At 37.4% G+C, this 12,680-nt stretch overlaps 1 protein-coding gene across 2 annotated transcripts in view; it reads left to right on the forward strand.

Annotated features, from left to right (window-relative positions):
* The window catches only part of UBE3D (ubiquitin protein ligase E3D), a 187,856-nt gene that overhangs the window by 19,926 nt on the left and 155,250 nt on the right, over positions 1-12,680 (forward strand). For both annotated transcript variants that reach the window (XM_026454542.1, XM_026454541.2), the window contains 2 exons: positions 896-1,127; positions 7,561-7,630. In XM_026454542.1, the coding sequence (XP_026310327.1) occupies positions 1,092-1,127; positions 7,561-7,630 (106 nt within the window). In that variant the 5' untranslated portion in view covers positions 896-1,091. The remainder of the gene's footprint in view (positions 1-895; positions 1,128-7,560; positions 7,631-12,680) is intronic.

Raw genomic sequence — 12,680 nt, forward strand, 5'->3', positions numbered from 1 at the left:
AGGCAGTAACACCAAAAAAATTTGTAACAGGTTAATAAACATAAGGCTAATAATCTTAATATATAACACATTTTTATAAATTAATAAGAACATAGTAATACAGACCCTGGAAAATAGTCACTAATCACAATTCACAGAAGAAACACAGTGGTCTGTAAGTGGAAAAACTAGATGAATCTCACCAGTAACTTAAGAGTTGCCAATTAAAGCAGCATTGAAAATACTTTCACCTATTACTAATGCAGAAATGATAGTATTCATTTATGAAAAGGGTGAGTGGAAGAACTATAGATTGGCACAGCCTTTCTGGAAAGAAATTCACCAAATAGGTGTTAGGTTTTAAAATATGCATACAATTTGTGCTTATCATCTCACACTTATATAAGATTCTTTCCAAGGAAAATAGATATGTTCATAAATATTCTAACAGGAACATTCATCACAGAGTTATTGATAATGAAAAACTCAAAACCTAAATATCTAACGGTTGAGGGAATGATCTCAAAAGTTTTGATTATAGAATAGAATACTGTGGACTAATTAGGATTCATCTAAATAAAACAACAAAAGCAAGATATAGTATGTTTATTCACCATTCTCAAACTTTGTGTGATATGTACAGATATATCTTTTGAACGGATGGCAAAGAAATACACTGTCATGTTTAGTTACTTATCTCTGGGTAGTGAGATAAAAGGATGATTGTTCCTTGTTTATACCTCCTTGCATTTTCAAAATTAGTTGTAGTGAGTATATATTACTTTTATAATTGGGGAAAAATTAGCATCGCAAGCCTTGTGGTTAATGAATTTCTTTCATCTTTTATGCTCATTTAATTAAGAGAATGTTAGTTCCATTTTGTTCTGTTAAAAATGATTTTTCCTCTTTCCACTAGGAAGCTCCTCAGGGTGCTCCCACTGCCGAGTGAGAACTGGGGAGCTCTAGTTGGAGAATGGTGTTGTCATCCTGACCCCTTTGCTAATAAACCACTTCATCCGCAAGAGAATGACTGTTTTATTGGAGACTCTTTCTTCTTGGTGAATTTAAGAACCAGTTTGTGGCAGCCAAGACCTGAACTATCCCCAGTGGAGATGTGCTGTGTTTCTTCTGACAACCGTTGTAAATTGGTAAAATATCGTTTCAAACTAAATGCTAATTTAGAGGTTGTCTTAGATACTAGTTTCTTCAATCTTTTCCTAATTAAGGTCTTGTTACATAGACTGCTGTAAAGGCCAAAATTCATTATTTTCAACTGTCATCACTATCTCTGCTTTATCAAAACAGGAAGAGCATATGGCTTTAAACTAAAACAGCCACAGGGGCCTCGAAGAATAAGAAGAGGAAGACCTCTGCAGTCATAGAATTGGGAGTGCTACCATTTTACAAACAAAATGCCCTGCTTTCTTGTTCTTAGGACAATATTGCATAATTTGTGTGCATTTTATCCTAAATAGTCTGATTTAAGTTAAAAGTGTTCTGTTGCTCCAGGATATCTACTATACTATTAGGCTGAGGTATTTTACTGTTTCTGCCCACAGTCTAGACTTCTGCTGAAGTCATAAATGCAGATGTCATCAAGTAAAAAGAGGAATGGAGGAGCCCAGGAGTGGAGATAAAGCTTGTGTTGCAGGGTCTGAATTGGTGCTTGACAGTGTGAGGTCAGGTGGTTCTTGCTGCGTAGGTTACTTTGGGAAGAAGGCAATTTTCTCTCACTGCAGAGAACAAGTGTTTTACTTTATTTTAAAAGAAAATCAATGGCATTGGCTTAGCCCTGTGAGAAATCATTCCACTGATGGCCAGTCAATACAGATGTTATTTAAAAAGTAAAATCATTGCCAGAGAAGCATTTTAACATCTGATTATTGGTGGGAACGAAAACATTGTATTTTAAATTTCATTCAGAACTCATTTAATTTTTGTAATAAGAACTGAAACTGAGCGACTGCAGGAAATATGCAGTGGATGGGCAGCTCTTAGGTTGTAAATTAGTTTATAGAACTATTCTGAGGGAGATGAAGGAAATTCGTCGAATGTGGACGTTAAGTTGTTGTCAAAGAAAATTATTTAAGTGCCTCATCTTATACTGTAAACAGAAATCCCTTAATCTAAATATGGTTCACTTTGGTGAAATGTGGTACTTTACATTTTATATTTTAAAAGGTAAATAGTAAGTTAATATACATTTGTTATATTTAATATGATTAATTAAATTTGTATTTTAATCTAAATATATACTAATACTTTATGTGTTTTAAATTTCATCTTTACGATTAAGCTATACATTTTAAAAATATTTGGAAGTTGTGAGCAGAAAGGTAGTACAGAAAGAGTAAATGAGAGAAACCATGTTTCCCTTTTTAAATAAACTCAGCACTCTGTGCTGAAATATATTCTTCACATTTACATCTTTATCAGTTATGTGATGCAATTTACAAGAATTTCTCTTCATAGTAAACAGCTATCTTATCCATTAAAGAAAGACCCATCATATTTTTAGACATTACAGTTTTAGTATCAAGGAGACTGTGGGAAATTCTGTACTATCATGACAAGCTGCTGTTGAAAAGATTTTCTTCAAGTTAGCCTAGATGAAAGTCCCTCTTTAATTGTATATTATAGCAGTCCAAAGAGTGTGCCTCTGACCAAAATAGAAACGTAAATTTGGAGGGACTGCGTAAACAGTGCTCTCAAGGCTCCTGTGGGAACAAGGCTGTTCTGTGCTATTGAAAACCTATTTCTCCTATCACCCAGTCTAGCTATCTAGCAGGGTTTTGAAATGTCACATAGTAACAAAGCATCCTAATGGTATCTCTTGGGAAACATTTTTTTGGTGAGACAATATCAAGGGTCCTTAGAAATTGAGACAACACAAAGGGAAACTAAAAGGGAGGACGCAAGGCTAATCCACCTCTCTGAGCAGTCCGGCCCTGTCTCAGATATATTGACTTAATTAGTCCACAACAATGTCTGTCTTTGAGGTTTTCTCTGTAGAGTTCCCACACTGTTAGGCTGCTTCATTACACAACTTGCCTTATTATTTCCTTCAAGGATAGGTGAAGAAAAATGCATTACAAACAGAGATTCTCTTTAAACAAAATTTATGTGTTATAATATGTTTAATTAAAAAGATCTGCTTCTAAAAACAGCACAAACGTGAAGCCCAACGCTGTTTCTTTTCTTCCATAGCTTTTTAGAGTTTATAGTACTTTATTTGAGCCTTTGTCATTGCAGCGGTATCTACTTTTTTTTTTTTTTTTTAAAGATACCTGCTGAAGATTTCCCTGTTCGTGTATTCATTTATCATCCCTCTTGTTCTATTTTGTGCCCACCCACATAATACAAATTTCGCATCTTGGGCTGGGCATGGTAGCTCATGCCTGTAATCCCAGCACTTTGCGAGGCTGAGGTGGGTGGATCACAAAGTCAGGAGATCGAGACCATCCTGGCCAACATGGTAAAACCCCATCTCTACTAAACTACAAAAAAATTAGCGAGGCATGGTGGCAGGGGCCTGTAGTCCCAGCTACTCAGGAGGCTGAGGCAGGAGAATCTCTTGAACCTGAGAGGCAGAGGTTGCAGTGAGCCAAGATTACACCACTGCACTCCAGCCTGGTGACAGAGTGAGACGTCGTCTCAAAAAAAAAAAAAAAAAAAAATTGTATCTTATAATAATGGGATGATAAAGATGGCATTTCTTCCTTTTATAAGATTCAAAATATTATTCAAGACTTCACTGTGTTTTTTAAAGAACAAATAAAATTGATCTTTGATTACATTAATATTACTGCTAGCAAGGATGAGTAACATCTTTATCTTTTTTTCTTTCTTGGAGTACTTAGTAATAATTAGTTGATTTTGGTAATTTGTTTTGTTAAATCCATAAGTGGGTCTTTTTGTTTTCTTAGAAAAATGTGTTGTCAAACTCTGTAAGTATTCACAATTACAAAAAGAATGGTATTGTGAATTTCAATATGGATTCATCATACTAGTATGCTTCATCTGCTCCTTTTTTTCCTGAAGTGCTTTAAAACAGTCTTGTCATTTTATCCCTATGTGTAAAATTAGGGATTTTAGTAGCCACACTGTCATCACACCTGATAAAATTAACAATTATTCCTTAATGATACAATACCAGGCCATATACAGATTTTATCAGTTGACTTAAAAGTATCTTTTAGTGGCCGGGCGCGGTGGCTCAAGCCTGTAATCCCAGCACTTTGGGAGGCCGAGATGGGCGGATCACGAGGTCAGCAGATGGAGACCATCCTGGCTAACACGGTGAAACCCCATCTCTACTAAAAATACAAAAAAAAAAAAAAAAAAAAAAAACTAGCCAGGCGAGGTGGCGGGCGCCTGCAGTTCCAGCTACTCGGGAGGCTGAGACAGGAGAATGGCGTAAACCCGGGAGGCGGAGCTTGCAGTGAGCTGAGATCCGGCCACTGCACTCCAACCTGGGCGGCAGAGCGAGACTCCGTCTCAAAAAAAAAAAAAAGTATCTTTTAGTATAGGTTTGTTTGAATCAAGATCCACACATGTGATTGAGATAATTTGGTTGTTGTTGATCTGATTTTTAAATCCTGATTACCTATGTCTGATAAGGGTAGAATCTTATTTTAAAAACAAGCAAACAAAAAACACTTCTCCTGCCCCCTTGAAAGACAAGGTGAGATGTTCTGTGATAGCAGTTACGAATGAAGTACATATCAGAGCACTTGAAAAAAAAAATTTCTGCTTCAAATAAAAAAATTCTTTATTCTCAAGCCTTGCTGTTACAATACCAATATTAGTTTTTAGTAAAGCCCTTAGTTTTTGGTAACATTTAATGAGTATGATCAGATTTAACTTGTACAAAATAGTACTCTTTAAAAAATATTTTTAATATCAACTTGGAGCCATACAGGGGTATGTCTTACTGTGAGAAAGCATTAAACTGCCAGAATGACACCCTTTGTAGACCATACTGGCTTTCTGAGTTCTCTTCTTCCTGGACCTGAATAAATTGGCACCTTCCTAGGTTTCTGTGTCTGTCTCTTACCTCTCATGGGAATGACCCCATCCAGTTTCCTACCTGAGTCAGGCTCTGAGACCTGCCATTTGTGATGTGCCTGATAAGGATGTCAGTGCAATGGCCAGAGATGGTACACTGTGGGGCCCACTTTGGGAGTGTGCCTGGATCAAAGTTTCAGCCAGGACTAAACTGACTTATGAAGTTCATGTGTGCTTTTGTTTCCTCGGCAGAGACTTTTGAGAAAGGCTGCAGAATCTGTCCAAATACTGCCGCTAGACCAGGAAAAAATGGAATAAGTGTTTATGTTACTGAAGGTTAATTCAGTGTAGGAAGGGATTCATCTCAGAAGTTTCTAAATAGAAGAGCTGTGGGCATTTATGGATTTTTTACTAGTTGCATGTGTTTGAGACTGGGGGAAAGAATAGGCCATAGAAAACGACCCCAATATGAATTGTGCTGTTGCTCTTGACTTTGACCTCTAATTGAATATATATATGTATGTGTGTGTGTGTGTGTATATATATGTGTGTGTGTGTATATGTATATGTGTGTATGTGTGTGTGTATATGTGTGTGTGTATATATATGTGTGTGTGGGTATATATATATATATATATACGTGTGTGTGTGTGTGTGTGTGTGTGTAGATATATAGACAGATTCTTGCTCTGTCACCCAGGCTGGAATGCAGTGGAACAATCTCGGCTCACTGCAACCTTCCCCTCCCAGGTTCCTGCGATTCTCCTGCCTCAGCCTCCTGAGTAGCTGGGATTACAGGTGCGTGCCACCATGCCGAGCTAATTTTTATATTTTTAGTAGAGATGGGGGTTTCACCATGTTGGTCAGGCTGGTCTCAAACTCCTGACCTCATGATCCACCTGCCTTGGCCTCCCAAAGTGCTGGGATTACAGGCGTGAGCCACGGCGCCCAGCCATTGAATGTATTTTTTTACATCAAGGTCTGCTAACACACACACACACTCATGCACACACACACACAAACACCTCAAATAAAAGTTTCTTGAAGCAGTACTTACTCAGTGTTTGAAGCACTGTCATATTTTCTGTTCTATTGTATTTCACTTTTTGAAAACACAGTAGACCTGGTGCGATGACTCATACCTATAATCCCAGCATTTTGGAAGGCCAAGGTGGGTGGATCACGAGCTCAGGAGTTCAAGACCAGCCTGGCCAAGATGGTGAAACCATCTCTACTAAAACTACAAAAATTAGCCGGGCATGGTGGCAGGTGCCTGTAATCCCAGCTGAGGAAGAGAATTTCTTGAACCCAGGAGGCGGAGATTGCAGTTAGCCAAGGTCACATCACTGCACTCCAGCCTGGGCAACAGAGCAAGACTCCATCTCAAAACAAAACAAAATAAAACAAACAAAACAACCAAAGCACAGTAATCCATTGAATTGGTTCCATGAATTGGTTCCCACTAATGGGGCACATGAGCTGTAATTTGGAAAACACTTAGCATAGTGTTCAGAAGCCTTAGCATCAGAAAGACGCAGATTCAAACATCAACTCCGACAGTTACTAGCAGCACGTCCATGGAACTCAGTTTAAATGTACTTTTTATGCAACTTTTTAGGAAATTATTTATGCCAAGGAAAATATACTTATACTCAAATGTATACTGATCAGTTAAAAATTTTTTTCCTTAGATTAAATACACATATTATCCCACAACAGAAGTCACTGCCCTTCTTTACTTCAGCCTACACCTATTCTGTGATTTCCCAGGAAAGGTACCCTGGTGTGTTCAGAGTTGCAGAACCTCCTTTTCCCTGCCCACTTTATATGGCTTCTGCCTTGTTGCAGTATATCTGGATGAGAGGAATGTTGTATGGTTTTAACAAAGGTATAATTATGGATGTGAAAAGGCATATTCTTTGTTTATTGATTAGGCAAATGCTAGTTATTTTAATCTATGTCTCAAATAGTGAATTTGGATTTTTGAAGGTTAGGATTGTTTCAGGAATTGTCCCAGAGCACTACCTGTCTTTCTAGTTACCGTGCCAATCCTACATGGAAAAAATGGAAGTATATGAACAGAATAGATATTGTTAACTTTTCACTTATTGTAGTTAAGGATTATAGGTTACTTTTACATAAATTACACTGGACTAGGAATCAAAATAGTGTGAGTTCAAGTTCTGATTCTTCCGTGTTCTATACACATGAGTTGAGGCAAGTCATCAACCCTGTCTTTGTTGCCCACCATCTGCCTGTTGTAAGGTATAAGGCTATTTGGAAGTTCTTTTTAGAAATGTAAGGTACTACTTATTCAAATTATTTGGCAACTTTTGGATTATCAAGAAGTGGCTAGTTTTGGAAAAGTGAATCTGTGCTTTATTGTTTCTTAAGACTTGAAAAATTATCTCTGTGCATGTGAATTATGCATACAAGCTAAATGTATTCTCAGTATTTAGTAGAGGGCAGAATAAAATGTAAAGTTCAATGTATACTCTGGGGACTATGTTAAAATTATATATTCCTTTTAAGAAAAGCTGAATGACATTTAAATGACATTTTTCTGTTCCACAGGAACCAAAGGCAAATACCAAAGTAATTTGTAAGCGTTGCAAGGTAATGTTGGGAGAGACCGTGTCATCAGGTAAGAATTTCATAACAAGAAGCCAAAATGATTGGCTTCTTGTTTAAAAGCCAGAATGATATTTCATAGTAAATATATAGGAAATATAGATGATTAATATATGTTGTAGAATTGGTGCTTTTCAAAATAGACCCCAACTAATATATCATCCAATATACCAAGAAGTTTGTATATTTTGACCTTCATAAGTACAGAGTATTGAATTTTAAGTATTAAGAACTTGAGTCATTTTCAGTGTTTCATAGCCTCTTTGTAGATATAAAGCAATAGTATCAAGTTCGTACTTAGGTCTATTTTAAAGAAAATTGGAGCTTTTCTCCCTTTCTTTCTTTCTTTCATCTTTTTTTTTTTTTTTTTTTTTTTTTTTTACCTTCCTGGTAACTCACAAAACAGAGCTTTTTTCTTAACACAACTCCTCAGTCAGAAGAATTGGTGCCCAGAGATGGAGGAGTTGTTTTTCTTGGCTGCCATCTGGCTTGGGGCTGTATTTTGGGGATGGGGATGGGAGAGGACCTGTTGAAATGAAAGAAAAAACATTCTGAGTTTTGTACTTTGTCCCTTACTCTTTTTGTTTCCCAGTAACGTTGATTATATTTTATGTAAATTCTGTTATGCTACTTTAAAATATTATACTGAAAATCCTGATAATTAAAATGCATTGCAATTTAAAGATATGGTTTATAGTGTCTAGAGAGCTGCAACATGCTGTGTTAGCTTGTGGACAATGAATAATTACTTTTAATACAATTAATTAGAAGATGTGATTTACATGAAGCAATTGTACTTAAGGGAAGGCAGATGATGGTTTTTTGTTTGTTTGTTTGTTTGTTTACTTATTTGTTTAATCATCAAAATCTTATAAGTAGTTACTTGTTCACGGTGAGCCAGAAAGGAAAAATGAGTTAGTAAATGATACCATCCTTAACGTCATTTTTGGAAAATGAAAGCAAGCTCCTGAAGCAACACCTTAGAAAATATTAAGCCTTCTGGTTAAATAAGGTGAATTGATCTTTAAATTATTTTCTCCCAGAAGTCCTGTTAAAATGTCAGTTAAGGAATGAAAAGATGTATATCAACAAAGGCCAAGAAATGGAGAAGATATGACAATGTCATAAACAAGAGATGTAAACAAATTTTTTTGGAACACAGTTGGCGCCTAGAGGGAGCTGCAGCTTTGGTGTCTGTAGATCATTTGGATAAAGAGTGGGCCAATAATCTCTGTAGAGCCCCAAAACAGGTCAGAATTTGGAGGCAGCAGGTAACAGGGAAAGCAGTCTGAGGCAAGGAGCTGGAAGCAGGATGATTGTTTCAAAGTGTATATATAGAGCTACTACACTTCTAGGTTTCCCACTTCATTTTCAACTTGCTTCTATAATCCTCAAGGTTGGAGATTGGAGGACCTCCCCTACACCCATTTTTTTTTTTGAATAATGGAAGAATACCAACTAGAGAAAAGATTTATAGAAACTGATTCTTCGGTAACATTCAACCAAAAATGAGGTAACATCGATGTTCAACAAAAATGAGGTTAAGCTGAGCACAGTGGTACATGCCTGTAGTCCCAGCTACTTGGGAGTCTGAGGCAGGAGGGTCACTTGAGCCCAGGAGTTCAAGGCTGTAGTGCACTATTATTGCACCTATGAATAACCACTGCACTTCAGCCTGGAGAACATAGGGAGACTCCATCTCTTAAAAAAAAGAGCTTATATTCATTCATCCTGCTGTCAACAAACCTTGTACCTATACCCAAGAACTTTCTCTCAGCATTTCACTGCCTTACACTAAAATTGAAATGAATTATTGAGACTCACCAAATATTTGGAAATCTCCAACAAAAAAGAAACCAAGGCAATTAAATTATTAAGGAAATGAGGAAATCTCCAACAAAAAAGAAACCAAGGCAATTAAATTATTAAGCAAGCAAATTAAAAGCACTGAGAAGAAACACATTATGTATGCAGCAGAAGAAAATCTTCAAAAAAATAAAATGCCCTTGAAGAAATAAACTAATATTGCTTCCATAATTCAGAGAATGTGGAATTTAAAAAAAAATAGCTTCAGAAGAAAAAATTAAAGAATTGGAAGATAAAAGTAAAGAATTACATCAGAAATTAAAACCAAAAGACAGAGATTGAAAATTAAAGAAGAGGCCGGGCACAGAGGCTCACACCTGTAATCCCAGCACTTTGGGTGGCCGAGATGGGCAGATCACCTGAGGTCAGGAGCTCAAGACCAGCCTGGCCAACATAGTGAAACCCCGTCTCTACCAAAAATACAAAAATTAGCCAGGCGTGGTGACATGCGCCTGTAATCCCAGCTACTAGGGAGGCTGAGGCAGGAGAATTGCTTGAACCCGGGAGGCGAAGGTTACAGTGAGCTAAGATTGCACCACTGCACTCTAGCCTGAGCAACAGGGCAAGTCTCCATCTCAAAAAAAAAAAGAAAGAAAAAAGAAAAAAAAGAAAGAAAATTAAAATTAAAGAAGTACAAAAAATATATATAATCAGTTAAGTTTCCTGAAGGTAGAGACATTGTCTATCTTGTCTATCACTGTAATCTCAGCACTTAGTGTAACGTCTGGCACATAGTGAGTACCTAGTAAGTATTTGTCGAATGAATAAGTAAATTGGGCCTTTCAGGACAACCAACATCTAGCTTATAGAAATTCTAGAAAGAGAGAATAGAGACAACAGAATGTAGGAAATTATCCAATAATAAAAATACCAAAAATACAAGACTATTTTCCAGAGCTAGGGCTTCAGTTTCTTGACTGAAAGGGTCCCTAAGTACCCGCTGTAATTAGTAGAGGAATAGCAAGGAAGCCACCTCAGGCCACAGCAATGAGTAATTTCAGAACACCAAAGATGAAGTTTCCAGAGGGAAAAAGGCAGTTAATATAAGATGGATTAAGAATTAGAATAGCATTGAACGTCTTAACACCAGAGCTGAAAGCCAGAAAACAGTGAAGCAGTGCTTTCATAATTTGAAAGGAAAAAGATTTTCAGCCCAGAATTCTGTATACAGTCAAGCTATCAGTCAAATATGAAAATAATAAAAGCCATTTTGCAAATAACAAAGTCTCAAAACACAATTCTCAAAGGTTTATTTTTCTTAGTAATTCACCATAAAATATAAATCACCAAAACTAGAGATTCAATCTAGGAAGAGATGACATGGAATTGGGTAACAAGGTGTACAATAAAGGAGAGCAGGATAAGGAAGTCCCAGGGTAAGGAGTGAGCAGCAGGCCTAGAGAATACCAGCCTAGATTGAAGCAAATGGGAGAGAAGATTGCAATAGAGATTTTTTTTTTGAAACATAGTCTCACTCTATTGCCCAGGCTGGAGTGCAGTGGCATGATCATGGCTCATGGCAGCCTCAACCTCCCGGGCTCAAGTGATCCTCCCACCCAGCCTCCCAAGTAGCTGGGACCACAGGTGCATACCACCGTGTCTGACTAATTTTTAATTTTTTGTAGAAGTGGGGTCTCCCTATGTTGCCTAGGCTGATCTTAAACTCCAGGACTCAAGTGATCCTCCTGCCTCAGCCTTCCAAGTGCTGGGATTACAGGCATGAGCCAACATACATGGCTGATTTTTTTTTTTTTTTTAAGTTATAAAGTGGAATTGATAAATTATTTGATTTGTTTGACCACATGTGTATTAGTCCATTTTCACAGTTGTAAATAACTACTTGAGACTGGGTAATTTGTAAAGAAAAGAGGTTTAATTGACTCACAGTTCTACATGGCTGGGAAGGTCTCAGGAATCTTACAGTCATGGCAGAAAGCAAAGAAGAAGCAAGCACCTTCTTCACAAGGGGGCAGGAGAGAGAGAGAGCAGGGAACTGCCACACACTTTTAAACCATCAGATCTTGTGAGAACTCTATCATGAGACTGGGGAGATGGTGCTAAACCATTAGAAACCACCCCCATGATCCAATCACTTCCCACCAGGCCCCAACTTTAACACGTGGGGATTACAACTTGAAATGAGATTTGCGTGGGGACACAGAGCCAAACCATATCAACATGTGACAGATAATCTCGAGACAAACCATTTCATTATATGGAAAGAATTAGCTAAAAGGTGATTGAAGCAGTTATTCACTGCAGAAAGGAAAAAAAAAAAAGGTTGAACAAGAAAAGAAACAGCTCCATTGTAGTATTATGGTAATAATAATGTAAACACTGAATATTCACTTTACTAAACATTGTAGTGTGTTACAAAAGTATATTAGGAGGTCAATATGTGTGAGTTTGTGTGTGGGGTGGTATAAGAGATCTATACCCACATCTGTTCTAAAAGTAAATCTCTAGGATTCCACTTCCCAAAATAGTGTCATGAAGAGAATGGGCAACTTTATTCTGTAGAAAACATGTACAAAACTGGACAATTTTAAAAATTAATAACCATATTAGGGCACTAGAAAATGAACAAAAGTGAAACAACAGTTTTAGAACTATTTAAGTAATGGAAAACTGCTACTGTATTGGGAAAGAATAGCAAGTTTGTAATTTTTTTTGCCTGGGGAGGCAGACGGACCTTACCACCTTATATCTTCCCAACTCGGGCAGAAAAAGCCCACAGCTTTACTGTCTATACATGGTGGGTTTGGTTTAGGGTAGGTGGTGGAGAAAGCAGAAATTCTAAGGAGGATATTTTGGAAACAAAGTCATTGTATTAGTCCATTCTCACATTGCTATAAAGAAATACCCAAGACTGGGTAATTTATAAAGAAAATAGGTTTAATTGGCTTATGGTACTGCAGGCTGTACAGGAAGCATAGCAGCTTCTGGTTTTGGGGAGGCCTCAGGAAACTTACAATCATGGCACAAAACAGAGGAGGAGTGAGGCATCTCACATAGTGGAAGCAGTAGCAAGAGAGAATGAGGGGAGGTGCTACACGCTTTTAAACAAGTAGATCTTGTAAGAAGTCACTCACTCACCATCACAAGTACAGCACCAAGGTGATAGTGCTAAAGCATTCATGAAGGACCCACTGCCATAATCCAGTCACCTCCCATCAGGTCCCACCTCCAACATTAGG

This window comes from Piliocolobus tephrosceles, chromosome 5 (genome assembly GCF_002776525.5).
Source record: "Piliocolobus tephrosceles isolate RC106 chromosome 5, ASM277652v3, whole genome shotgun sequence".
Classification (NCBI taxonomy): Eukaryota; Metazoa; Chordata; class Mammalia; order Primates; family Cercopithecidae; genus Piliocolobus; species Piliocolobus tephrosceles.